Raw genomic sequence first — 27,909 nt, forward strand, 5'->3', positions numbered from 1 at the left:
TCTACATCTGAGATTCATTCAGGTGCTTCCGACTCATAACACGTCTCAGAGCGATAACTACAGGAGCGGTATCAGTTACATCCTTTCATATCTCCTTTTAACTCCTTTGTTTCCCATAAAATAAAGAACCTTAGGATTTGGACGTAACTGATATGAGTCTAATTTTTTTGCATTGATGAGTTTGAGTTTTGGATAGGAACTCAAATTTGACAGGCCTGAATTAGAGAGTGGCAAACTCAAATTCCAACGGAGCATTTGTGGACAAACAATGAACAAACGTTTGCAAGAATGATTGAGATTTTTCAATATTGGCTAATGAAGTTGGCTCCCTAAAATTGAATTTTCTGTAATTTTTAAGAGAAAAGCAAACGAAAATTCAAACGGGGCATTCGTGGTCAAATGATGGGCAAACGTTTGCAGCAAAAAGGAAATTATGGATTTTCCAATATTAGAGAGCTAATTACATCAGGTTATGTTTAATTGTGTTTATGTTGCATCATTTTCAAGCGTATATTCTGCTTTGTTAAATATAATTATGTCTTAATATTAAGTGATTAATTGTTATCATTACTAGTGAATATGGAAGTGGAATAATTCAGAGCAATTTTTTATAAAAGTTCTCATTGAGCTTTAAAGAAACAGAAATGTGTAGAAAAATCAATAAAATGTTTATTCAGGAAACTACAAACAAACGGAGTATAATGATTTTAAGAATTTTGTAAGGAGATGGAAGTCTTAAAAATGAGAATGTCCGATGGCTTGCAGTCATTGATAATTATCTTGAAGACAATTATTAAAGCGGATTCATTAAGAACTCAAAAAATTGCACAGGAACTAATTAATCAATAATTTTTGATCAATTAATATTTGTTTGTCATTTGAACCAATTCAGAAAAGTAAAAAACCAACATTGTTTTTGCAACCTAATATATTTTTATCATCTTAATACAAATGTATATGCATACTATAGTCAACCCTCCAGTAATACGATTGATTTGTACTGTGTTGTATCGAAACCGTGCTAAGGGAAATTTAAAAGTGATGTAGATCGAGGAAATGAATTCCATGCTATACCTAAACTGCAGCAAAATAATATTCGAATTAGCAAAATAATATTCGATTTTGATGACCAAATCAAATTCATAAAAAACAGCTATGATTTGATTAATAAACTTAAAAATGTAAGGCTGGAATCAGATTCCATTTTGGTTTCCTTGGATGTAGTATCCCTATTCACTAATATACCTATAGATTTGGCATCTGATAGTGTGGTTGTGAGATGGGATGCTATATCTAAGAGAACTAAGATTCCTTTGGACGAGTTTTTGATAGCCTTTCGTATGGTTCTGAATTCGACATTTTTCATTTTTAATAAAAAAATATATAAACAGATTTTTGGGATCCCCATGGGTTCACCTTTGTCACCGGTTGTTGCAAGTATTGTTATGCAGGATTTTGAGAAGATGGCTATTGGAATGCTGCCTTGTCGTCTGTTGTTTTACTACCGATACGTCGATGATATTATCTTAGCCGCTTCTGAAAGTATTTATGATATTTTGGATGTTTTCAATTCATTACATACTAGATTACAGTTCACCATGGAGATAGGTGATGGAAGAATAAGTTATTTAGATACGATGTTAATTATCGATGAACAGAATCTCATTTTTGATGTATACTGTAAAGCAACCTTTTCTGGCAGATTTCTTAATTTCCATTCACACCACCCACTTTGTCATAAAAGAGGTGTGATTTATGGAGTCGTGGATAAGATATTTTGTTATTGTTATCCGAAATTCCAACAAAATAATTTGATTGACGCTATTAAGATTTTTTTACAGAATGGATATCCGTTAAGTTTTATTTTTTCGACTATTCATAATAGAATAAAATATCACATTAATAAGTTTAATAATTTAAATAAGAATAAGGATGACACTGGGAGAAGGTTCTTTACGATTCCATATGTTAATACGATATCCGAAAGATTTATACCTATTGTCAATACGTTTAATTGTAAATTGGCTTTTACTATTCCTAACACACTAAGAAGTTTTATAAGGAGAGGAAAGGATGATTTGGAACACGTTCAGAATCAAAATGTGGTTTATAGAATATCCTGTGAGGATTGTGATGCCAGTTACGTTGGCCAAATTAAAAGACAATTAAAGACCAGATTGCATGAACATGTTTCTGATATCAATATAAGTTCAAAATCTCCATCAGTGATTTCCAACCATCGTATGGTGGAGAATCATAACTTTAAATGGGATAAAGTGGAAATATTAGATATAGAGCCTTCATACAACAAAAGGTTGATATCAGAAATGGTCCATATTAAAAAACAGAAGCATGGGATTAATAGACAAAATGACACGGAGTCTTTGCCGGATTTGTATTCTGGCATTATACATTCTCTTTCTCCTTTCTAACATCTTCTATCCTTTTCCTCCTATTTTTCCGTTTTCCGTTCTCGATGTTTTTCTGTTTGACATTTCGTTTTGTGACATCGTTTAAGTCAGATGCTCGTTACCTTTGCGAATTTGCTTATAATAACCTATTAAATTAAAAAGACTTTTTTATGGTACCACGAAATGGATTTTACATTTTTTTTCTCGTTGTGTATTATGAGACTCTTAACAGATTTACTAAGGTATATCATCATATTTTTAATTTTTATGTGATTAATATTAATTCTTTATGTTTACGGTTACTTTTCCAGAACTGTCTTATGACTTTGTTAATTCTTGATAAAAATGATTCACAGCGTATTACACAGAGAGAAGAAAGAATTTTTTGTTAAGGAATTTTAAGAATATTGTAAGATTATGTATGAATTTTTAATTTAGAATGACATTTATATTATTGTATTATGGCATTGAAAATGACTCAATTGGAGTTGAAACGTTTGTTTTATTTTATTGTATTTTAATTGTTTTTGTATTAAGTTTGCTTATCTAAATTATAATTTTTTTATATACGTCATTGGCTCTTTGCCCTTTTTTTATACTACCTTTTGCTTATTAGTACAGAGCCTTTTTTATTACTTTTAATCAAATACATAAATTACTATATGAAATATTCTCGGAAGACTGTATTGTACGAGATCTGTCGCAATTTTTGCACCGTGTTACATCGAAACCGTATTCTTGGAATACCGTGTTATAAGAGGGTTGACTGTATAGGTGTCCCATTTTAATGTTCCACTCCAAATAACTTTTTTATTTTTGATTTTAGAAAAAAATGTTTCGGACAAAAGTTGTATGTATGGTTTTGAGAAGAACGATAAGATGATATCATTAGTTTAATTTTGAATAATTGCTTGAAGGTCATGTGTAAATTACCTTCAATTTCTTACATGGAACTATTTTTTTTATTGCACATTCTTGTAGATCATATCGCGAACTTTTCAAAACACTATAATCAAGTTCATTTTTATTAAGTACTTTTTGAGTTACAAGACTTGCAAGTTAATATCGCCAGCATTAGCATTACGCAAAGTGTCTAACCGATGACTAACCTCTTAAAATGTCCCAATATTTGAATAAGCATATAAGCCAACGCTGGTTTTTATTGCGAATACTTAGTATTATTTATTCACATCATAATATAATAAGATCTAAACATTTCGACCATTATTAGATCTTCAATAGTTTTTTTATTATAAATACAATGTTTATCTAATTCGTTAACTTTCTTGTCATTCTTTTCTCTCTCTCTCTCTCTCTCTCTCTCTCTCTCTCTCTCTCTCTCTTTCTGTCTTATAAATAATTTTCCTAAGTCTTAAACTCTAACTACATTTACATTAAAAAAATTATAGCAAGTATAAATTATAATTGCGAATAACAATTGCGAATATTAATTAAGATTTCTTGATTTGTACTCGCCGTTTATCTTCGCACAAGTATGCTTCACTGACAGTATATTATTCAGCTTAATTTATAGATAGTTTGATGTTGTCATAAAATGGTGTTATACATTAGTATTTTATTTATACGTGTGTACAACAAATTCATGCACTGAATTTTATTTTGCCAACGTGGTGATGTTGTAAGCTTATACAGTGATGCAACGCGTCGGGAGAAGTCATATGTCCTTAGTAAAAATTAGATCACGGGTGAGATCACGAGAGAGATCTCTGTTTTTCGTGTCTGTTTTTATTAATGTACTTTTAGTCGTGTGTTGGCGGAATGGAGCGAGACGTTTTAACCGACTAAAGAACCATCAAATTTCTTGTAAAACTTAGCAAAACGACCAGGAAATTCTTCAAATGTTGGAAATATGAATCTGCCATGAAGAATAGAACTGTGTATAAATGGGTGGACCGGTCAAGGAGAGAAGGGAGAGCGTCGATGACGACGCACGGGCGGAGCGTCTTTCAACATCACGTGTCGATAAGAACATTCAACGTGTTCACGATTTGGTGAAGACAGACCGTCGAATTATCACTAAAATGATTGCAGAAAAATTTGGAATAAGTAACGGTAGTGTTCAGATAATTTTAAAAGAAGATTTAAACATGTGAAAGTTATGTGCAAAAATTGTTCCGAAAGTTTTGACTAACGAGCAAAACAAAGACGTGTTGACTGTTACAATGACTGGATCAAAAATGCTCAAGATTCAAATTTTCTCAAAAGGGTGATAACTGGAGACGAATCCTGGATTTACGAGTATGATCTTGAAACAAACAGGCAGAAGAGTGGAAGTATCGTGATTCGCCTCGCACTAAAAAAGCGCGCAAGAATCGCTCGAAAATTAAACTATGCTCATAGTTTTTTTCGATATTTATCATGAATATGTTCTAGAAGGTGAATCTGTTAATGCAAAATTCTATGTTGAAGTCTTAAAGCATCTACGTGAATGTGTGCGACGTACACGACCCGAATTGTGGGCGGAGAACGCATAAATTCTGCATCAAGACTGCACTTTCGCACACCGCGTTCGTTACGCGCCAGTTTTTGGCCAAAAGCAATATAACTACCATAAACCAACCTCCCTATTCACCTGATCTAGCATCCTGTGACTTCTACCTGTTCCCTAAAGTAAAAAATATCATGCGAGGTGAACATTTTGTGGCTGTTGATACTGTAAAACGAAAAACGATGAAGCTCCTGAAGGAACTGACAAAGGAAGACATGCAGCACTGCTTCCAGGAATAGGAGAAGCGTTGGCCCAAGTATATTCTGTCAAGGGGAGAGTACTTCGAGGGTGACCACATCTCCATTACAGAATAATTTAATTTGGATTTTTGATGAACCGAGTGCACGAACTTTTTGTACACACCTCGTATTGCAACAACCATGGTAATTCTTTACATAGAAATCGTCATTTCGGTAACATCACATTAAAACTTGAACCTTTGTCTATATTCTATTAAATCGTTATATTAATTTTTAATATGAAAATTTAATATGAAAATCAATAATATAATACAATAAAATTAGTTAAACTTAGATTAATATAATTTATATATAATAGAATTTTTATAAGAATGTTATTAAAGTTAAATTAATCAGTTAGTCAATTTTAAATATTAAAAGGACAAACTTAAAAGAAAAAACAGTCATTATTAATTTGAAAAAATATTATAATATATAATCATTAAAATGAAAACCTAATTGTAAAATAATAACTTAAAATAGTTGTTTATAACATACCCGTATAACCTGATCAACATTATTGCCTATCTATAAATTTCTTCGTTAAACTCGCAAAATTGTAACGAAGAGCAGCACAATGTTGACAGCAAAACGACTCGATTACATATGTATCGTTGACAATACGCAAAGACAAATCATCCTGTCATCCCCCACAATTATCATTGAAGAGGGATGTATCTTCCAATATTGGAAGATAGATATTTGGAAACTTCTCCGTATCACTCTATTTAAACTATCTGCTTTTTTATATGTATTTGCTAATATTATATGCATTTTTGCTAATAGTTTTTTACAATAAAATAGTTTCTTATCTAATATTTCTATTGCTTTCCATTTAAAGTCATAGTTTTCTTCTAATCGATGTTCTGACCGATAAATTTCCAGTCGTTTTGTCATTAATGTCATTTTGATGTTCTTTAATGCGAATTTTTAAATTCCTTTTTGTTTGTTCAACATAAATGCATTCACAGTCTCTACAATTTATTTTATTGTATATACAACATTATTAAATGAAAGCGGTTCTAATTTATCTTTATCTGTTCTAATGAATTTAGTTAATGAATTTATCGGTTTGAAAGCTACATTGAAATTATGCTTTTTACTTATATATCTAAAATTATCAGAAATGTTATAATGGGGGATTGTGAAATATTTTTTTGGAATTATGTTATTATCCTCGTTGTTATTATGATCTTTTATAAATATGATTTTTAATTGTATTGTTAATGACATCAAATATAAATTCCAAAAAACAATTCCATTGTTCAAAAGAATGAAAATGATTCTTTCAAGTTTTTTCATGGAATTTTGGTTTCGATAGAAACAAAACTCTATCAAGCAGACATGATAATCCTCCTTATACGCAATAGGATAATCAAAATGATAGTATAAATATCTCTCAGAATTCGTTGATTTTCTGTACATATCAAACATAATCCTTTCTTCCTCAATTTTATGTTAAGGAAACTAATCTCGTCATCCCTACCTATCTTTATAGTGAATTGCAATCTTATGTGAATAGAATTAAATAGATAATTTCGTCAATTTCAGTTGTTGGTGTAGTAAATAAAATATCATTTACATATCTAAAATAAAAAGGGAGATAAGTTAAATGGATGACATTTATTTTTACGTAAAAATGAATTCTTGGTGCAAAAATGAAAATAAGAGAAACAAATGACCTTGATCTTAACGAATGTTATTTAGGACATGATTCTGAACAACATTTAAAAAATTTTAAGAGTCATTGGTCAAATACCTTGGATAATGCTAACGGCGATGCTGTAACTTGCACATCTTATAATTCAAAAAATACTTAATGAAAATAAACTTAATTATAATGTTTTGGAAAGCTCTCGAGATGATCTACAAGAATGTGTAATAAAAAGTAGGAGGTTCAATTCAAGAAATTGAGGATAACCTTCATGTGATCTTAAAGCAACTATTCAAGGTTAAACTAATGACACCATCTTATATCCCCCTCAAAATTATACAATTTTTGTCTAAAACATTTTTTTCTAAGAAAAAAATAAGAAAGTTATTTGAGATGGGACATTAAAAGGACTTTTATAATTTTTTTATTTATATTCTTGTAAAATCTTTTTATTTACTTGTTACGTCCAAGCCCTTGAAAATTTGGTCAAGGAGACAATGAGGGAGAATGGAGAAGGTATGGAAGGACGGTTAGACTGAATCTCACAGGCATACGCGCGGAGGCGAACATCTGTGAGTCGTATGCACCTTTTAAGTCCCGGAATGTGGGTCAACGTCCGAAGGGACGCTATGACATTTGTTCCGCTGGACAATGCGAACGTCGGTCCTACTTTTTCGATCAAGAAACTTAATCTTTGACCCGGGACCTCGTGCGATCTCAGGTATTCGAGGGAAGTGAATGAGAGGGATGATGTCAATAAAAGACAGGGGAATACCTTAAATTACATTTATTAATAAAATGAAATATAGTGGAACAAAGGAATTTTATACATTATAAGGCTTTTCTTTACAAAAAAATATACATACTATAGCTTGTGGATGAATGTGTGTGTGTGTGTGTGTGAGGGGGGGGGGGGGGAAAGGGTTAGCGGGTATGGGCGGCAAAGAAAGTGTTGCAGGAACACATCGGGATGAAGTGCTTAAAGGACGGTGTAAGGTGCGGGATTTCCGGGGATATACACGGTGACTAATCTATCCCCTTTGTCGGAGGGGGACGTATAGAACCGGAACATCCGATCCCAGTCGATCGGCTCGGGATTTAATCTAAATGAGAGGGGCAGGAGTTAGGAGCTAGAGGAGGAGGGGGAAGGAATCGTTGCTCGAGAGGAGGAGGGGGAAGGAATCATTGCTCGAGAGGAGGAGGGGGAGGAAATCGTTTCTCGAGAGAAGGAGAGGAATAACCAAGGATTTCTTGGATGTCGAGGTCGATAACAGGAGAAGAGGTGAGGTCCAACGGTTGTGTTGGTGAGTAGGAGATTTCTGCGAATTGTTCGCCAGTCGATTGTGGGGGCGTGATTGTGGGTGGCCCTGGGGAACGGTTCCGCCTACTCCTCCGGTTATAGGGGGATCGCCCGCGTTTCTTGATGGTACGCACTACGAACTGACGAGTTAAAATTGAAGTACGTTCGTTGGAAACGCGTGCATATGTATTCATGCACAATGAATGGGTTTTTTCATGCGGGAAACGCGGGGTGGACTGTAAATAATTACGACTTACTTAGTAGCTGTCCCCAAGATATCGGGTAGGTTCTAAGCGAATGGCCAAGGAGATCTGTCGTCAGCGAAGAGTGTCCGAAGGGCAGTCGCCGTAGCGTATGGCTGGTAACTTCAGTTGCGATTTGGTTACAAGTTTGCACTCGGACGGGATCGCGAACTGGCGTGATTAGCGCGGGTTATAATAATTTTCGGACTGCCCGAGACAATGAGTAACTGAGCGCGAACTCCACTGACGTGGACCGAATGATTTAAAATTCCGTACTGACGCTCTGCGCTTCCGCGGACCTCTATTTATACCCCGAAAAAAGGGCGTTGTGTCCTTTGTCTAGGATGCAAAAGTTAGTTGCTAAAAAAAGTTAGTTGTCACGCGGGATTTATGATTTTTATAACGTTCTATCGTTGTTGATCTAAAGTACATAGTTTCGAAAAGAAGAGAAAGTGATTTACGGTTTTCCTTAAAGAGCCAAGATTGCTCCGACGGATTCTGACGGATGATTATTCTCGCGGAAAATATGGCTAGATAAACAGATGGTTACCGTGCACAAATAGGTTTACGTGCAGGGCTACCATTGCCTGATTTTAGATAACGCTCCCATGGAAAGTTATCCTATGCGTTTTATGATTTTTTAAGTGCAACGTGGCGCCTGTTTTCTAAAATGAAATTGTTAATCAGTCTCGGATGACAAAGCCTAGATTTTCTATTGCGTGACCTCGGTACTTATAAATACCTCGGTATTTATAATGTCTTTTGCAATCTTGTCTCTTTTAGGGCCTACATTAAGATTGTTATTCCTTCCGGATTGATTGGCATTTACAACTTTTCGCGGAGCCTGTCCGGTCTTTCTTTTCAATTCTGTCACACCGTTATCAGAAGGCTCCGCTCGAGTCTCGCAGACGCCAACCATAGTCGCGATGTGAAGTCGAAGAAAAAAAATCGTGATGTCTGTAGGACATAACATACTTATACATCTAATTATTCATTTAGACAATAATTAGTCGTTTTTAGGATTTTGTGTAGTAATAATTATCAGAATAATTAATTTTGAATTTTATCTTGTCTATAAGAAAGTAAAAGAAATCAAAATAATTTATAAAAATTAAATATTTTACAAACAGCCATTTACGAAATATGAGCCATATTTTAAATTATAAACTTATAAAGGTTTTTTTCTAATAAATGTCAAATGAAGCTGTTGAACTTCTACGCATAACTGCATTTTTTATAATTTACATAAAATAGATAATGTCATTTTGTATTTACGATTATAAATCAGTAAGCCAGGAAATTAATTGGCAGGCTGCATGCGATCCGCGAGTCATAAGTAGCGCATTTCTACTATAGCCAATCAAAAATACAAAAATCTTTTTTTGCTCTAAATCTTAAAGTATTTCTCCAGCTACAATCACGCTTTAATCGCATACAACCTACGAACATGCCTCTCTGCGTATGCTCTTTGAAGAGAGAAACTTTTGAGACGAGCATACACACGCATAAATGTCGTATATGTGTGCACGAACACTGGTCCGCACTCTAAAGACAGTTGAAATGTGGCAACATGTCGGCGTGCGAGCAAGAAAATTCTATTATAAATTTAAACTACTCTAATTCAGAAACGGCTTCCCCATTTTTTTTTTATAAGGTTCCTATAATATTTCTACAGTACATATTTATTTTTATAAAAAATTTGTAGAAGATTTTCGTAAAGTATTAAAACATCACTTCGACAAAGCTTGATATAGAAGTTATGTGTTAAAAGAAGAAACTTTGAAGGTGAATATCTCCATTTGGGCACCACTAGATCTTTGAAATTTTAACTATATGTAAAAAAATTAATATGTAATAAAATTATTAATTATACACTTTAAGAGATACTGCGTCGATGACCTTGACATATATTGTTAAAATCATAATTCTGAGTGACCTCCATCAGGTTTTAGGTGGTCGTCCTTCGTTAAAAGTTATTAACAAAAGAAGTTCGAAAAATAGTGCCTCTTTTTTATATGAAACAAAAATTTTCTGCTTTAAAACTTATTTTATGACTTTCGACGCGAAGCAACTTTTACACTACCTCCTCCTTTGCTTCAGGGGCGCACGATTATCACGTGAAGCAACTTTCATTCTATCCTTCAAAGGGCGTACAACTTTTCACGCTTCCTTTAGCAGAGGGGAAGGTGAGGTAGGAGTCGTTTCGCGACATAGAACGTCATGCGCTCCTAAAATAGGGAAGGAGAGGTAGGGTGAAAGTCGCTTCGCATAGAAGTCGTGCGCTCTTAAAGGGTTAGGGGAAGTGAAAGTCATTTCGCGTAGAAAGTCATAAAATATATTTTAAAGCAGAAAATTTTTTATACAAATAGAAAGACTTATACAAATTAGACTAACTTCTAAATATCTCAGAAGCTAGTAGCTTTTAATACTATAAGTGGCAGAAATGAACTATTATTTCTCAAAAAAAAGTTTTTTGTTAATAAATTTTTAACAAAGAACGACCACCACTTAAAACCTGTTGAAGGTCACTCAGAGTCATGACCTTGATAACATATGTCGAGGTCAAATCATTAGCGCATCCCTTAAAGTGCACAATTATCAATTAATTTAAACATAAAATCCAAATTTTAAAAAACTGTGGAAACTCAATATCTCGAAGAAATACCTTAAATGTTTTGTTTAGCAAGTTATGAGAAAATCAGCTGATTCATTAAAAGCCAATTTCATGTAAGTTCAGGGTTCATGTTACTTTATTCTTTCCTTCTTATTTAAGAAAATCAATTTGTTTTAGATTTAAAGCCTTTTGACAAGATCTCTTTGAAATATTCAATGCAATAAGATGATTGACAAACAATTACAAGCATATCGCACATACCAACGTTTCCTCCAAACTCTACTCAGCATTTGTGGTTGTTGGTACATGCCTACAAAATCTGGCAAGTCTACATATTACTGGTCAATTTGTACGCTTTTAGCGATGATCACATATACGATAACAAACTTAAATATGAGCTATAATCTTAGACATGATTTGAGAAATATGATGAAAGCCATAGGTATAACAACAGCTGGAGTTAGCGCCATTCTCAAGGTATGATAAGAGGAATTTGCTATTTATTATTTCAAATTTACTACATAAGAAAGTATTATATAAGTATAGAAAAACATTTATATTTGTATTTATATTTGTACAATAAGTCACACATACATAGGGGAGACCAGGACTATAGGAGTAGGTAGACTTTTTTTCCTGGATAAGGATAATCTTCATAGACGCCTTCATCCCATCCTCGCACTATGAAGGGGAAAACACCCCTCAGGAATTGACTTAATCCGAGACTAATGTGGGATTTAGTACATTTTATATCTCCCGAAAGGAGTGGCAAGGCGACCATCTACTCGTTAAAAACCCAACTGCGACCGTCCTTTGACCCGTATTTGGAAAGGAATTGGGAATCACCAGTGATATATAATATTTCCGATCCCCCTTCCAACGCAAGAGCGTTCCGTTATTTTTTTCCTTCCTTTTTCCTTTTTCTTTTTTTTCCCTCTCAGAGACGAAGAGGTGAAGGGGAGTGAAGGGAGCGCCCTCTTCACTTACGTTATGAGTGAGGAGAGCAAGGCAAGAAGTCCCGCTCCACAGTGGAGCGAAATGTAAAATTCCCGGACATAGCCTGAAAAAAAATTTTTTTATTTCGAATATTTCATCATTAAAAATATTTACTAAAATGATTCTATTTTTCATTCCTATATTGAAATTGACATTACAAAAAAAAACCGATAGATAAATAAAATTAACACAATGTCATGGCTTATTTCGAGCTATAATTAAATTAACTTTAAATTAATATAATTAACAAATATAATTAACGGACATTTTGGCTTACAAAGCCTTCTTCAGTGTTACAACGCAGAAATACAATCTTACATTAACGAATAAAGAATAACGGATACAAAATTTAAAAACCCTCAATGAAGTGTCAAAATATAAAAAAATATAAAAGAATATACAAAAATATAAAAAAATATACAAAAATTCGAATGTCAATAAGTATCCCGCCAGATGACAAAAAGAAACATTTGGATACTTCAGTCAACAGTAGATTAATTATGTTCATCGATAAAATAGATTTGCCAAATTTCTCGGTTGAGATCGAGTTTGTCACAGACTTGTATCACGATTTGAGAATTCTTTACGAGAGAATTACGAGTATTTTATAATATTCTGTAGAATAAATAGATTTAAGATAATATATTATTAGTGAGAAAAAGAGGTACAGAATCAAATAATAATTTATGGTAATTTGTATAAAATACTGTAATCTAAACTCTCCATCAAAGATGGTTAAGTACAATAAATTCTTTACAATTTCGGATTTCTGCATATTTTATGTTGATGATGTCTTTATGATTGCACTTAAAGATAAGGTCACTCAAATTTTAAATTCATTCAATAATCAGCATGATAAACTTAAATTCACTATTGAATAAGAAAATCATTGTCTAAATTTTTTCGATTTGTTGGTTATCAATAAAGACAATACTATTATTTTAGATTGGTACCATAAGAAAACATTCTCGGGTAGATATTTATCGTTCTATTCGAATCATCCCGCATGTCATAAAATAGGGACTATATATAACTTAGTTGATAAAGCGATCTTATTGTCAAATTCTATATTCTATAATAAGAACATATAATAGAATTTATAATAGAGAATTTGAAGGATAACGGTTATCCCCTAGAAATGATTTTTTATTATATTAACAAAAGGATAAAAAGTCTGGCTTGTAAAAAATCGATGGTTAATAACACGATGGTTAATAACACGATTTCAGATAACGTTGAAACTGATGGAGTTTTGAGAGAGATAATGGTTTTCCCATATATAAGATCTATTTCTAATAAAATTACTAAGTCTATTAACAAATCCAAAAATATGATTGGCTATAGGTACTTAAACAAGCTTAATAAATTTATTAAAGTTCATAAGAACAAAAATCAACATGATAAAAATAATAATGTCATATAAAGTAAGTTGTAATAACTGCGATGTATCGTATGTTGGCCAAACGAAGAGACAATTGCAGATCAAAATTAAAGAACATCGCAATAATATAAAATTAGACCGGTCCAAGTACTTAGTAATCTCGAAACATATCACAGAAACTAATCACGACTTTAATTGGAAGAAAGTTAGTATTCTTGATTTTGAAAAAGAATTATCGCAAAAGAAATATTTCTCAAATGATACACATTAAAGAACAAAAAAATGGTTTAAATTTAATGGAAGATAATGAGTTATTGGATATTTATCTTTGGATATTTATCTCTTATTTTAACATACTTGACGATATACGAGAACATGAATGATCATAGTTTTGAACAGACTTGTTTTTATATTCGATTTTATTGACTTACTTTTATTTGACCTACACTTCACATTAGTTAATTTTCAAACGAGCAACAGTCAATATCTTTATTGTACTTAACCGAATCTTTGGAGAGTTTAGATTACAGTATTTTATATAAATTACCGTAAGTTATTATTTGATTCTGTATCTCTTTTTCACACTAATAATATATTATCTTAAATCTATTTGCTCTACAGAATATCATAAAATATTCGTAATTAAAAAATTTTCAAATCGTTTGATATAAGTCTGTGACAAACTGGATTTTCGATCTCAAAATTCATAAAAATAAATTATTAAACATTTTATCGATTTGATCAAGAGATGTGGACCTGATTCAATTATAAGATAATTATATAAATAGATTTACCTCGCAATTTAGGCTATATTATCAGATTAGTATTACTATATTAAATAATTTTTCTATATAGTTTATAAAAAATATTTTTTTTTATGTTTCATTGTCCTCTATTGAAAATTTTAGTCATTTATTACAATATTTAACAAAGGTTTTAAAAAAATTCCTGAGCTTGCCCGTTCTATACTCCAAATTTTAGATGAAAGTATACTTCTAAAGTATACTTCTAAAAGTGTGTATACATGGTAAATTTAGATGCATTTAGATTCATGTTTACAAAATACACTACCGTTCATCAAACGTGTTTACATAATTATCTTATAATTGAATCAGGTACCACATCTTTCTACTAAATTGATAAAATGCTTAATAATTTATTTTTATGAATTGTAATTATTTACCGGTTTTTTGTAATGTCAGTTTTAATCAGAACATTTTAGTAAATATTTTTAATGATAAATTAATTGTTCAAAATAAAAAAATTTTTTTCGGGCTATGTCCGGAAATTTTACGTTTTGCTCCACTGTGTGCTCCCTCCTCCTATTACTCTCACCATGGACGGGCTGAGCGCCGGCGCCTTCTTTTGGGGGACGGCCGAAGCCGTCTGAGATCTTCGTGAGAGGGAAATTACATCCTTCCTTCTTATTCGTTCCGCCTTCTCCTTTTGCACCTTCATTAATCGAGTGCAGAAAGAGAGAGATCGCATTCCACGTTTCGTCCTTCTCGACCATTTTAACGATGGCCGGAAGGAGTAAACATGAACAATTATGTCAATTCATGGTGCTTTCCACATTCTAGGCTAAGTATTCGGCCAAAGTGTGGTGCGCCGTGTCCTCCGCTAGGTGACAGTAGAAGCACACTACAGTATGCTCCTTAATCCAGTGCAGCCATGCTCCGTGAGAACCTGCACTAAATGATAGGACAGCTCGCCCTGTTCACCCAACTCTTTAGACAGAGCTAGATGGTCCCGGTGGTCTCGCGGTCGAAGGAAGATTCATTGAGGAGCCGTTCCTCTCAGTTCCTTAGCGTCCTCCCCTTCTTACGTTCTCTTATCATTTCAATAACTTTATCCAGATTAATTCTCCCCCTCCTCCTAATTTAAACCTATAAATACAGATCTCGGTGCGTTCAAAAGCCACCAGATCAACTGAGTCATGACACACAAGGGCTGTGACTGCGACACGGTACGGTAGACCCGGATTATCCGCGCGGCGATTCGTATAGAATAAACTAAACACTTAATGTGCGCATTTCCCTCCATATCCTGAGCCCACACCGGGACCATATATAAGATCACCGACATCATGTTGCAAACAGACGCTTTATCTTGGCGTCTAGACCACCGTGAATGGGCAGGAGACGAGCTAGCGCGACCACTATCTTGCCTGCTCTAGAGATTATCTTTTCGAAGTGTTTCAAAAATCCCTATAGCCCATCCAATATGAATTCCAAGTACTTTACTTTAACTGGCGGCTCACCTCAATGCGGGCTGTCCCAATTTGTACCTCCGTTACAGCTTCTATGGCCTGTTTTCTGAGGAGCTACCCACAACCCTGCTTTGATCCGCACTATCTTTGATCATCCTGCAACCGCAACTTCTGTCGCAGCTCCTAGTCCTTTCAACCAAGTGCCGTCTGCGTAGATAAGGTTGCAATCAATAAGAATGGGGTGCGGAGGATCGACTCCTTCGGAACTCCGGAGGATAGTACCTTGTCCCCTGTCTACCCCAGCCGATCGGTGTAGATAACCTTTCTGTTTCAAAAATAGTTTCAGAAAATCCCTCTGAAGTAGTCGGGAAGGCCATAATACTTAGCAGTTCTCCCGACCACTTCCGAAGGGATGGAGTTGAACGCATTGACTATGTCGAACGAAACATCATCCTCCTCGGCAATCTGTTCCGCGAAGGAATGGACCTGCAGAATCGCATCTGCAGTGGACCGTCCCTCACGAAACTCAAACTGGTTTTTCCTGAAAATCAGGACTCTCCCAGGATATATGTTGAATGATTCGGAAAGCAATTATTTCTGAACTTTTTCCCTACTTCGTCCAGCAGGCAGATCGGTCTGTGGGCAGACAGGGAGTCTGCTGGCTTTTTTGTGCAAGAGAAACAACGAGGACCTCTTCCATTCGGAGGGGAGCGACCCGACTTAAGGAAGCTTGTAAATAAAGTCCGAAGGCGCGGACTGATTTCATTCATAGTCAACTTCCAGATTCTTCCCGAAACTCTATCCGACCTGAAAGCTTTGAAACTGCCTCCTCGCGGTCTTCATCTCAGCTACCGTCACCCCGCATTCCTCCCTCCACCCCGGGGGTGGGCTTGTATAGAGAGAAACACACTCTCTCCTCGTAGGGAACAAGATGTTTACTATCTGCTGGAAAAACACGGATAGGAATAGGTAGACTAATCGAGACTACATACAAAATAAAACTAGATACGCGTAAACGTGTCTGAGCACGCAGTAGCGATTGCAGTAGCTCAGTTTGTTCCGATATCTCGTTGCGTATGCATCTGTGGCAGAAATATTCCCAATTTTGAACAATTGTACAGGTAAGTAAATATTTTCATTCTTAAAGTTTTTTTGTTTTATAATCATATGTAGTTGTCTGAAATATTTGATTTCTGTTTAGATAATGAGAGTAATACACTTAATACAGTGCAACAGATTATTTTTGTTTATCTGTTTTTGTTATGGTGTACTATTAATTGTTATCGTATACTGTTAAAAGTTTTTAAGAAAAGAACGGATGGGGCTAGTAGATTAATCATACCATGGGGCTATATATTCATTTGATGATTTTTATAATGACTACTTTCAAACATTTTGGAATGAAATCTTATTCTAAAAGAAGGAAAATACACCCAATTTAAAAAAAAAGTGAATATATAATATTTTATTTTTTGATAAAGAATAACAGCATTTCATTTGTTTAAAGAAATTTATCTCATTATCAATAGTAAATATTATTTGTTCAGTCTCCTTACGTCCAATCTCGATAAAACTACGCTCATTCGATGCATTTTTGCATGAAATGAATGAATCTAGCAAAAAGAAGCATTGCTCTTCCCCGAAGAGCGATATTAATCGTTAAATTTGACCAATGTTAAGATAAACAATCAATCATTCGCTGCGATCTCATATGAGCTATAGTCTCTCGTTGCGAATTCAACACGTGCGATGCTCCCGATCCTGCAATGTTGGGGATTGGTAGCCTTATAATCTTTTGACGCTTATCTCATCAGTACGTCCTTCTCAGTCTTACCGTCCTTCGATCTATGTTATTCTTATTCTTCTTCTTCTTTCTTCTTCTTATGTTAGAACTATTACCTGTGTCTATTGTTCTGCCTTTGTTACATCTTTTATAAGTGTAATGTCCAATTCTCGTACCAGTGTTTGGATGGTAGATAAATTCTGCTTGATCTGTGCACCTTTACCCATTCCGCTCTGGGTTCCCATTTTCTCTAGGTCTATTCCGTCAATGTGGTCTCTCCATTGGAGTCGCTTTCGTCCACCTCACTATATCTTGGATTTCATATTCCTTGCTTATTGTTTTGTTTCTTATCTATTCTCTAAGGATTACGCTTTTAATAGTCCTCAGTATTTTCATCTCGGTTGTTTTTATTATTTTTTTAGTCTTTGATGTTTCTACTTTTGTTTCGGCTGCATAGGTAAAGATCAACTTTACACAGATCTTATATAGATTCTAACTTTGCTCCGTGCAATCATATACTGATTTCGCCATATAATGTTCCTGAGGCAGATATCCTTGCAACTTTATCGGTCTGCATTCGTCTCTCTCAGTAATATTCTATGCCGTTTCTACTCCTAGGTAGTTGAATTTCGTGACTTATTGGGATGATATTATCATCAGCTATTACCTTGTATCGCACGGATCTTTTGCGATCGTCATTGCTTGGGTTTTTTCGATTGATATAGTCATGTTAAATTTCTCTGCTGTCAGTTTAAATCTGCACAGGAGTCGCTGTAGGTCGTTCATCGTTTTTGTCAAAAGTATGGCGTCATCCATGTAGCACAATATTCTCTGCGTGCGATCCTCCATTCTGTATACTCAGCCTACTTCGTTGACGCTTCGGATAATTTTGTCTATGATCAAGTTAAAGAATGTGGGTTAGGCTGTCGTCTTGTCTGATGTCTGTTTGGTGACCGAAACTTCTTTCGTTAACTCATGATCTGTCTTTATCTTTGTTTTGTTGCTGGTGTTGAGCTCCTTGATTATGTCTAGATAGTTAATTTTCCTTTATCTTAGGATAGCGATTACATTCCGTAGTCTTATTCTGTTAAATACTTGTTTTAGTTCCATGAAGAATACAAACATTGACTTGTTGAATTCCACTTTTCGATTAGTTGCCGTAATATAAAATTATATATAGTGTTGATCTGTTCGGCCTGAATCCTTACTGCCTTCACAAGTACTTTATTAGTAACTTTTTTCATTAAGATTTTTGTGGGAAGTTTTACTACAGAACTTAATAGCATTATGCCTCTGTAGTTTACGGGATTTACACTTCATGCCCTTTTTAAATACTGGCACCGTAATGCTGGTTTCCATTCCTTTGAAGTCAGGCATGTATCCTTGATGATCCGGAACAAATGCGCTATCTGAATCGCTAGCCGTCATACCTAAAAACGTAAATCACCAGGCATTAACAACATCGCAATTTCATTGATGATTTACGTTTTTCAGCTTATAGTTGCTTCCTCTGATGTGATCATATCAATGTCGATATAATCTTCCGTATCGTTCGTAGTTTCCTCTGGCTCCTTTCCAATACCCTCTTGCTGGTAGAGATTTTCAAAGTGATCTAGGTTTCTGGTTTGATGGAGGTTACGTTTCATCATTCAGCCCTTTGTTTCGTCCATTGCTGAAAATAGGCTTCCTCTAATGTTCGTCATCTTTTCCTATCCTGCGCCGTGCCAATCCAATTTGTTACTATTCTTATCGGGTCGACGGTCCATCGAGTTGATAATCTTCTTACACTTCGCTTGTCCATTCTCGGTCTCTATTTCAAGAGTCTTTTCGTCCATCGTCAATCTTTTATTCTCGCTACGTGTCCAGCCTATCTCTATTTTTGTTTTATTATATACTTTATAATATCTCTAATCTTAGTTCTTTTTTTATCATATAATTGATTTATCTTTTATACAGATACATATTTAAATCAACCGTTTATGCGTGTGCGTGTGCGTGTGCGTGTGCGTGTGCGTGTGCGTGTGCGTGTGCGTGTGCGTGTGCGTGTGCGTGTGCGTGTGCGTGTGCGTGTGCGTGCGCGTGTGCGTGTGCGCGCGTAAAGTAAACTGCAATTTCGTATGTAAAGAATTAAAAATATTTAAAACGTCATTGATAGTATCAGATGGAAGTGCAAGAATGACATCATTAACATATCTAAAGTAAAACAATAGTTGTACTGACAATTTTTTAAATGCTATTTCTTCCAGATCTTGCATTACATTGTCGGCGATTATCGACGATAAACCCATGTACCGAATACTTGTTTGTAAATTCTGTTATTAAAAGCAAAAAGTGTTGAATCTAAAATAAATCTAACTGCAATAATAAATTCGTTTTTTGAGATATTTGTCTTCGCCGAAATGTAAACCCATCTCCTATCGATGCTATTTAATGCTAGCTCAACAGAAATATTATTAAAAAAAGATACTACATTTAACAAAATCAAAATATATTCAAAATCAAAAACAGTTTCTATTTCCGAAAGTTTCCATTTCCTTCAAGTCTCTATTTCCGAAAATTTTCTTCCTATTTCCAGTATCTATTCCATTGTAAACTTTTCTATCCCTAACTCATTAAAAAGTTTCGTAAAAAGAGAAAAAGAGAAGCTTGATTTTCTATCCAATCAAAATGTAGTTTATAAGATTTCATGTGACAATTGTGAAATGTCACATTTCGTTATTTGACATCGTGAAAGTTAGATACTTGTTACTTTTGCAAATTTGCTTAAAATAATTTATAGAATAAAAAGACTATTATATTGTATCATGAAATGGACTACAATCTACCTGCGTTTTTTCTCTCTTTTTATCAATGTACTCTTAATACATTTATTGATATCACTGACAAGAATTTTCTTGACTACTTTAATTCTTGATAAAGATCACTCGCAGCGTACTACACAGAATGAAAAATTTAATATTATATAAGATATTTTAATATTATATAAGATATTAAAGAATTATAATAATATTGTAAGATCATATGCATATTTTTGATTCAGGGCGATGTTGATATTTTAAGACTACATTGAAAATGATTCGATTGGAGTCGAAACGTTTGTTAATTGTAATTGTTTTGTATGAATTTTGCTAATTTAAATTAAAATTATTTTATACATTATTGGCTCTTTGCCCTTCTTGTGTACTACATTGTTTTATACGTATAGAGTCTTATTAATATTTTTTAATTTTTTATTTTATTTTTATTACTTGCGACTCATTTTGTACTTTTCTTTTTACTACTTGCGACTCGTTTTGTATTTTTTTTAATTATTTTTGATTTCTTATTCCTGCGAAATTTTACATTACATTTTGTACTTTCTAACTGAAACATGTTCGTCCTTAATTTACATACACAATCCAGAGGAATACATTGTTGTCGATTACAACTTTCTTATAATTTTCATTTTATGTTGGAGGGAGATTTATATTTAATACTGCGATCGAGAGCGAAATTTTATTTTTATTTATCTTATCTATCTATAATAATATTTCCACTGTTATTTTTGTTCACATTGAAAATGATCCAACAGGGATCGAAACGTTTGTTTTGTTTTACTTGTTACCGGTCAAATTAAAGTTTATATTTTAACTTGATGACATATTTTATTTATTAATTGTTCAAAAAAATTTTTTTAATATGATAATTGTTTTAGGCTCATAGCCCTTTGTCTTTCTGTTTATATACCTTATAATTTTATTCTTAGAGTTCACCCAATAATAGTAAATTTAAATATTTACTATTAATTAAAAATTTTTAATGTGATTTAATGTGGCTGATCACTTAGTATAATCGAAACGTTCCATGTTATTTATACGACATTCAATATTAATTTGTGATGTAAAGAAACATTATATATATTTTTTAAATTAGATCTTTCTTTTATTCGTTTTTTAATTTATCTATTATCTTTCTCTTTTACTTATCTTTCTCTTTAACTTATCTCAATATCTTTTTAATCTTAGTTCTTTGTCTCAGATCTTCATTTTTCACTCTGTCCTGCATAGTTATTCCTAATATTGAGCGTTCCATTCTACGTTGTGTGATTTTTAATTTAGTTGCCGATGATTTAGTATCAGAGTTTTTGCTCCGTATGTTAGCAATGGCATTGATCAAACATTTTTCTTTTCAAACATACCGATAATTTGCTTTTAAACGTTTTTCTATGCTTTCCATATGCTACTCAGCCCAAAGATATTCTTCTCTGCAATTCGCATGTTTGATTGTCTCTGCTGATTTTGATTTCGTGACCAAGATATATATATATATATATATATATATATATATATATATACATTTTGCAACTATTTCTATTTCTTGTTATTTAATGGTGATATTATAACTAGGAACTAGGTTAGTCATTATTTTTGTTTTGCCAGTACTTATATTTGAGTCAACTTTTTCTGCTGTTGCTTAGAGCTCCATAGTCATTTCTCTTGCTTTTCCCAAATCATCGGCTATAATAAGAATATCGTCGATGAAGCGGAAGTTGCTTAAATATTCTCCATCGATTTTTTCTTTTTATATCAATTATTCCTTTATTATGTCACTCTAGTGTTTTAAATGCGTATTCCAGAATGATGTTGAATAATTTAGGTGACATTGGATTGGCCTGTCTAACTCTTCGTCCAATTTTTATGTGTTTATTGGTGTGTAATTTTGCTGTTGTTGCTTGTTGATAAATATTATGGATAATTTTTGTATATCGATAGATTTGACATTCCTTTAATGTTTTAATGTTTTTAATATTTATTTTGTTCTATTGTATTGAAGGTTTTCTGAAAATTTACGAATAACAACACCAATGGTCTATTATACTCCATTGATTTTTCTATTAATACCTTAAAATTATAACAAGTTATAAGACAACAAGTATGGAGAACAAATTAGATTTATACCAGTCAAGAGAGCAAGCTGGATTCCGTTCAAATTTTGGAACCAATGACTTTCAGACTCTAGATAGATCGTAGATGATCGTTGATTCCAAAATTTGAATGGAATCCAGCTTACTCTCTTGACTGGTATAAATCTAATTTGTTCTCCATTCTTGTTGTTATAATTTTAGTAAAAAGTTTATAAAGATGGTTCAATAGGCTAATCGACCGATAATTCTCTAAATTTGTTTTATCGTGTTTTTTATGGAGTAGGATCATCACCGCATTATTTCACTTACAAGGAATGATGGTATTCTGGAGACATAGGTTAAAAAGTGCTTCTATTTTTTTGTAGCTATTTTGATAGCCTCTATGACGATCTTATCATCGCTGGTGACTTATTATTGTTCATTTTTTCTAAGAGCATGCTAGATTTCTCCCCTAATTATTTCGGGTCTTCGAATCCCAACACTCCTCTTTTTGTTGTTATGGGTAGTGTTGAGTTTTCGTTTCTGCGATTTTTATACAATTCTTCATAGAATTTCTCCACTATTTCAAATAATTTGTTCCTTTGTTTGTGTTGTTGTGTTCTATTTCATTATTTCTGTTCTGGAGCCTCACTACTTCAGTTTTGCCCTTAGCCAGATTTTTTTTTAATACTTCGAAACTTCTGTTCTTTTCTTTAGTTTGTCTGATTTTTTCTAGTCTATATTGTCGAAAATCCTCCCCTTTGGTTGTTCTTTTATTTATCTCTTTGAGTTCTATTTTGCTTCTTTATTATTCCTCAGAAGTTTTTTTTTTCTATAAGCTTTTGTGTGTTCTTATTTTCTATTCTCCTTTCTTTCCTGGACAGTATTCCTTTTGAGTTTCTTGTATGGTTTTCCTTAGTGTATTATTTGGTGTATCTATACTATAACTTCTCCTGTTAGTTTGTTCTCTAATGTTGTATTGATATAATTTTGGAACTTTTCTATATTTTGTGAGATCTTCTATTTATTTTTTGTATCATTTGTTTTTTATATCTTTTTCCCTAATCGTATATTTAATGTAGCTCTTACCATTCTATGGTCGCCGCTCGTAGCAAACTGATTTAATACTGTAACGTCTTGAAATATTTCTTTTTTGTCAGTGATAAAATAATCTATTTCATTTTTTATTATTCCGTTTGGGTTTTCCTTTATTTGTGTTTTTTCTTGGAGAAAAAACTATACATTTAGTATTGTCCATTTTCCAATAGGAATTCTAATAATTGTTTACCTCTTTCGTTTTTACCTTCTGTCTCGAAGTTTCTTAATGCTGTTTCCATTGAGTCTGTTTTTAAATCAATTTTCGCATTGAAATCACCGTACGTAATTGTGAAATGACTAGATTCTTTTTCCATTGCTTTTAATATATCATCGTAAAAAAACCTCTACTTCTTCGTCTGTGTGTCCGTAGGACATACGCAATGATTTTCAAATTATATCTGCTATTTAGTTTTAAAATCAAGTATGCAACTCTGGTAAAAACATGTTTTATGGTTGATATATTATCTGAAAATCTCTTATGAATAAAGAAGCCTACTCCTTCTACTGATTCGTTTTCCTCCCCTGTATGATAGAATTTGTGGTCCAATCTTAATGTTATCAGGTTTTGTTTCCTCACCTCGCTAATTCCAATGTCCCATTTGATCTTTGACAGTTCCATTCTTCCTCTTTGAATCTTTTCTCTGAGACCAGTGATCTAATTTATATATTGTATGTTACAATCTTTAGGTTGATAGTCCTCTTGTTTTTAGGGAGTTTTTTGACAATAATCAAGTTTTTGTCCCCCCCCCCCTCCGTCCCCCAGAATTGGATAGACTGAATAATCAGTGTGAGATGGATTCTTTATCCTACTCACCTAAGATAATTTTGTTCTTGAACTTGACATCTTCATTAGTGGGGTTTTGGCTATTTCTCGCCATGCTGGCCAGACGGATTGATGAGGGATAGAGGATATAGGGAGGGATGTGTGATTTATATATATGTGTATATATATATAATTTAAGTGTGTTATATATATGTGTATACATATATATATAATTTAAATGAGAACTCGCTGCTATTCAGTGAGTTTTAACTTTTAGAGATGATCGTTAGAGGTCCGATTTTAATTGTAAGTGGATGTCCTGTGGCTAATTGGACCCAAAGTGGGCTTGACCAAGCGATTTAGAGACACTGGATTTCGATCGAATGACTCGAGCGTATCACAATTAAGGGAGAGAGGGGAGAGTTGAGAGATCTGATCGCGGATCATAATTAAAATCAGTTGAAAAATTTGGTCGCGGACCGGCAGAGTCGGCTGATAAAGTAACTTTGACTAGTATCGAACTGACAGAGTTTCTTGGTTAAATTTTGACTGACTAGTCGCGGACCGGCAAAGTGACCTTCCGTAGCTGAATTTTGGCTGAATCCGCATTCGCGAAGGGCCTGCTTTTATATTCGCGAGTTAGTAGTGCCATGTGCAGGCCTCGCGTATGTTAATGATCTAATTTAGGATTAAGATTAAATGTGTCGGTTGTGAATTGGATACTGGGATATATTATAAGTGTTTAAAATGAGTTAGCCTTTTCCGTCATTTTCGATCATTTGCCAAATGTTCAATTAAATTTAGAGCCAAATGTGTCATTTATTACAGACAATCGCTGTTTCAGTTTGTAAATCTCTAATCTATTTACTTCTTTTGTTTCTCGGGATAAAGTTCTTTTATTTGACACCTAATGCAAATATTTAATTCAATGACTTCCTCCCGGGTAAATTATTATTCTATAAAACCGATTATTATTTGGCTCGTCACTATTGCAACTTCCTATGGTAGAAACAGATCTACAGGTAATACTTATTAAGAACTTTTATGATGATGACGAAAATTCTCATCGAAGAAAACTATGAAGTTTGAACGTAACAATCGTATTATATAATATATCGATACAATATTGACGTATAATAATTATTCAATTCTGGATGCTTTTCATTGATTGCTCTTTTAAGTCCTATTGGGAACAGTATTGTTAAAATTAATCATTTGATTTTGCGGAAACAGTTCGTAATACACGATTTCTTTCCCATACCAAATACACAACATGATTTTTTTTGTATGGATGTTTTGCTTCGATATTTTGCGATGGTTCATTTCGCTTTCTCCATGATCTTTTGTGCTCTATATTATTACGACTTTTCGTCGCCCGTTCTGTTTTAAAAAATTGAAATGGAAAAGTGATTTTCATTGCATTTCAGTAATAAATCACTAATGGAGATGCGGTCCAATACATTTTCTTCGCTTAATTTGTGAGGTACTCAAATATCGTATCGAGATGTAGCCGAGCATGTGTAATTGATTCAACAACAACGGTCTTTTGAGATACATTGATCTGGTATCTCTTCTGCCGTATAACGTTGATTATTTTCAATTAATGTTTTGATTTGATCATCATTCACCACCAATGGCCTATCTTACCATCTTTACATGTATCACCATCATGAAATTTCGCAAACCAGTTTTGGCACAAGCGTTTACTTATAGCGTTTTCCCGTACACGATGCATTTTTTTGTTTGCGTCGCATTTTTCCCTTTGCGAAAATAGTAAAGCATTAAACATCGAAAATACTGCTTGTTTTGTTCCATATTTACAATGTTGCCAAATGAAAATTACTAAATAGATTTTGAGATAATTGACAGTTTAAGATATGCTGAAAACCAATTGTTTAGAAAAAAATGTGATATCAGATATGGAGTGAAGATAGTACTAAATATAAATAATTTCTTTCTAATGATATTTACAAAATACAAAACTACTTTTTACTCAATTATAAATTTGTTAATTATTAATTCATTATATATAAATTCATTATATATACAAAACAAAAAATATTTCAAAAGGAAATATTCGAAAAAACGAATTTTGTCAAAAAAGTGCCTACTTTGAAGCCTGATATCTCTAGAAGTATTAATCGTATTGAGTTGAATCTAATCCCATTTTTTTCAGAAAGGATGTCTACTTAATTTATCTTATGTCACTTTTTACTCTCCGATTCACTCAAAACGACGTAAAAGGCAATAACTGAAAAAGTGCCCATTTTTTGCCTTTTGTTCAAGAAATTTCACTCATCTTCAAACCTCTGTATCTTCAGACCTTATATTCATAGCACAAAGTTCGTTAACTTATTTTATAAAAAATTTTAGCAGCAATAAAAAAACTCTGTTGTCATTTTTTGATATCTTTTCTCGTTTAATCGAAAAATAAAAAAAAAGCTTTATTGATAAATTACTTCCAAGTGCCTCCCTTAACGTTGTAGCACTTTTAAATTTAATCGTTTTATACTTCGAACTGTTGATTAAAACATGAAAACACTTGTTTAGAATTTCTTCCTTTTTTAAAACCTCTGGCAACTGGCCGCGATGTGAGCGCGATTAGACACATTTCAGTTGAATACAAGCTACTCATAGTACTATAGTTCTATAGTTGGGACTATAGAAAGTTCCTAGGCACCCGGTTGCTATGATTAGTAATATCTAATCGCATCGAGATAGTATTGAGTCGCAGTGACTCAAAAACTTTTCTAATTATATAAGGCCTTTAAACATTACATTATAAAAAATTTTGATTTTTAACAATTAAATGTTCAATATCTTAAATGTCCAATTTATTTATTGAGATGATTCAACTTAAATATATTTTTAGATTTATATCGGTCTAATTTAATTGTGTATCTAAAAAGTCATTCCTTCCGTCTAAATATGATTTTAATAAATATCATTCCTTAGTAATGTTTCATAAAAAGGAAGAAGTTTTGATTTAAAATTTAAAGATTGTAATTTATAATATTAAACATAATACATCTTGTCTATCAAAAATCTTTGTTATTGCGCAGAGAAGAAATATGATTCTCTGATTTTTTTAAGGTGACAAGCTTCATGATACATCGCGGTTCTTTGATAAATTATCACCGGACACTGAATAATCTTTTTGAGGAGGAACTAATGCAAAATGAAAAAATCAGAATGATAATATTTTCGCCTTTGCGCACAATGTACACAATGGCATATGTATACTTCACCGTTATGACAGCATTGGTCTTGACACATTTTGCGCCTTCGTATATCATTATAATCCGCCACTTTCTTCTCCATTTTCATTTAACAACGAACTACACATTGCCATTGACTAAGGGATTTGGATATTTCTGGACAGTTCCCGATAACTTTTTGTATCATTTTCATCTGCTTTACGAGACAAGTATGGTAATACTCAGTTGTACGACGGCGACCAGTGTTGACAGCATGTTTGGCTTCTATGTTTATCAATTTACTTCGACGATAAGAGCTATGACATTCAAACTCACAAATCCACCGCTGACCGAGACGTTTTCGAACCTGTTGAGGATATGTGTGGCAAAGCATCAAAGGTTACTGCAATGCCGCCAAACGCTGGAATATGTCTATGGACCTATTATCTTTTGGCATATTATCATCAACGCAGTGCATCTCTGCGCTTTGATATACGACACAATGCTAGTATGTAAATATATTAGTTGTTATACAAGAATCGGTGTTAATAGTTAATCCACATTGTGCTATATATGATTACAATCGTTCGCAAGATATAATAAATATCACTAATATTACATTATAAGTGGT

At 33.3% G+C, this 27,909-nt stretch overlaps 1 protein-coding gene across 1 annotated transcript; it reads left to right on the forward strand.

The window, feature by feature from the left end:
* The first annotated feature begins 11,185 nt into the window (after window positions 1–11,185).
* LOC147908996 (uncharacterized) lies at window positions 11,186–27,834 on the forward strand. Its single transcript, XM_087407888.1, has 2 exons — window positions 11,186–11,446; window positions 27,175–27,834. The coding sequence occupies exons 1-2, from the start codon at window positions 11,195–11,197 to the stop codon at window positions 27,832–27,834; spliced, it is 912 nt and encodes a 303-aa protein (XP_087264014.1). The 5' UTR covers window positions 11,186–11,194.
* Window positions 27,835–27,909: the final 75 nt, after the last annotated feature.

Source organism: Acromyrmex echinatior, chromosome 7 (genome assembly GCF_024713525.1).
Source record: "Acromyrmex echinatior isolate Ae372 chromosome 7, ASM2471352v2, whole genome shotgun sequence".
Classification (NCBI taxonomy): domain Eukaryota; kingdom Metazoa; phylum Arthropoda; class Insecta; order Hymenoptera; family Formicidae; genus Acromyrmex; species Acromyrmex echinatior.

What these genes read in the sequence shown, in the direction of transcription:
- LOC147908996 (XM_087407888.1), top strand. Translation starts at nt 11,195, where the DNA reads ATGATTGACAAACAATTACAAGCATATCGCACATACCAACGTTTCCTC. An exon ending in GAGTTAGCGCCATTCTCAAG is followed by an intron (nt 11,447 to 27,174) that starts GTATGATAAGAG and finishes GATTTTTTTAAG; the next exon opens with GTGACAAGCTTCATGATACA.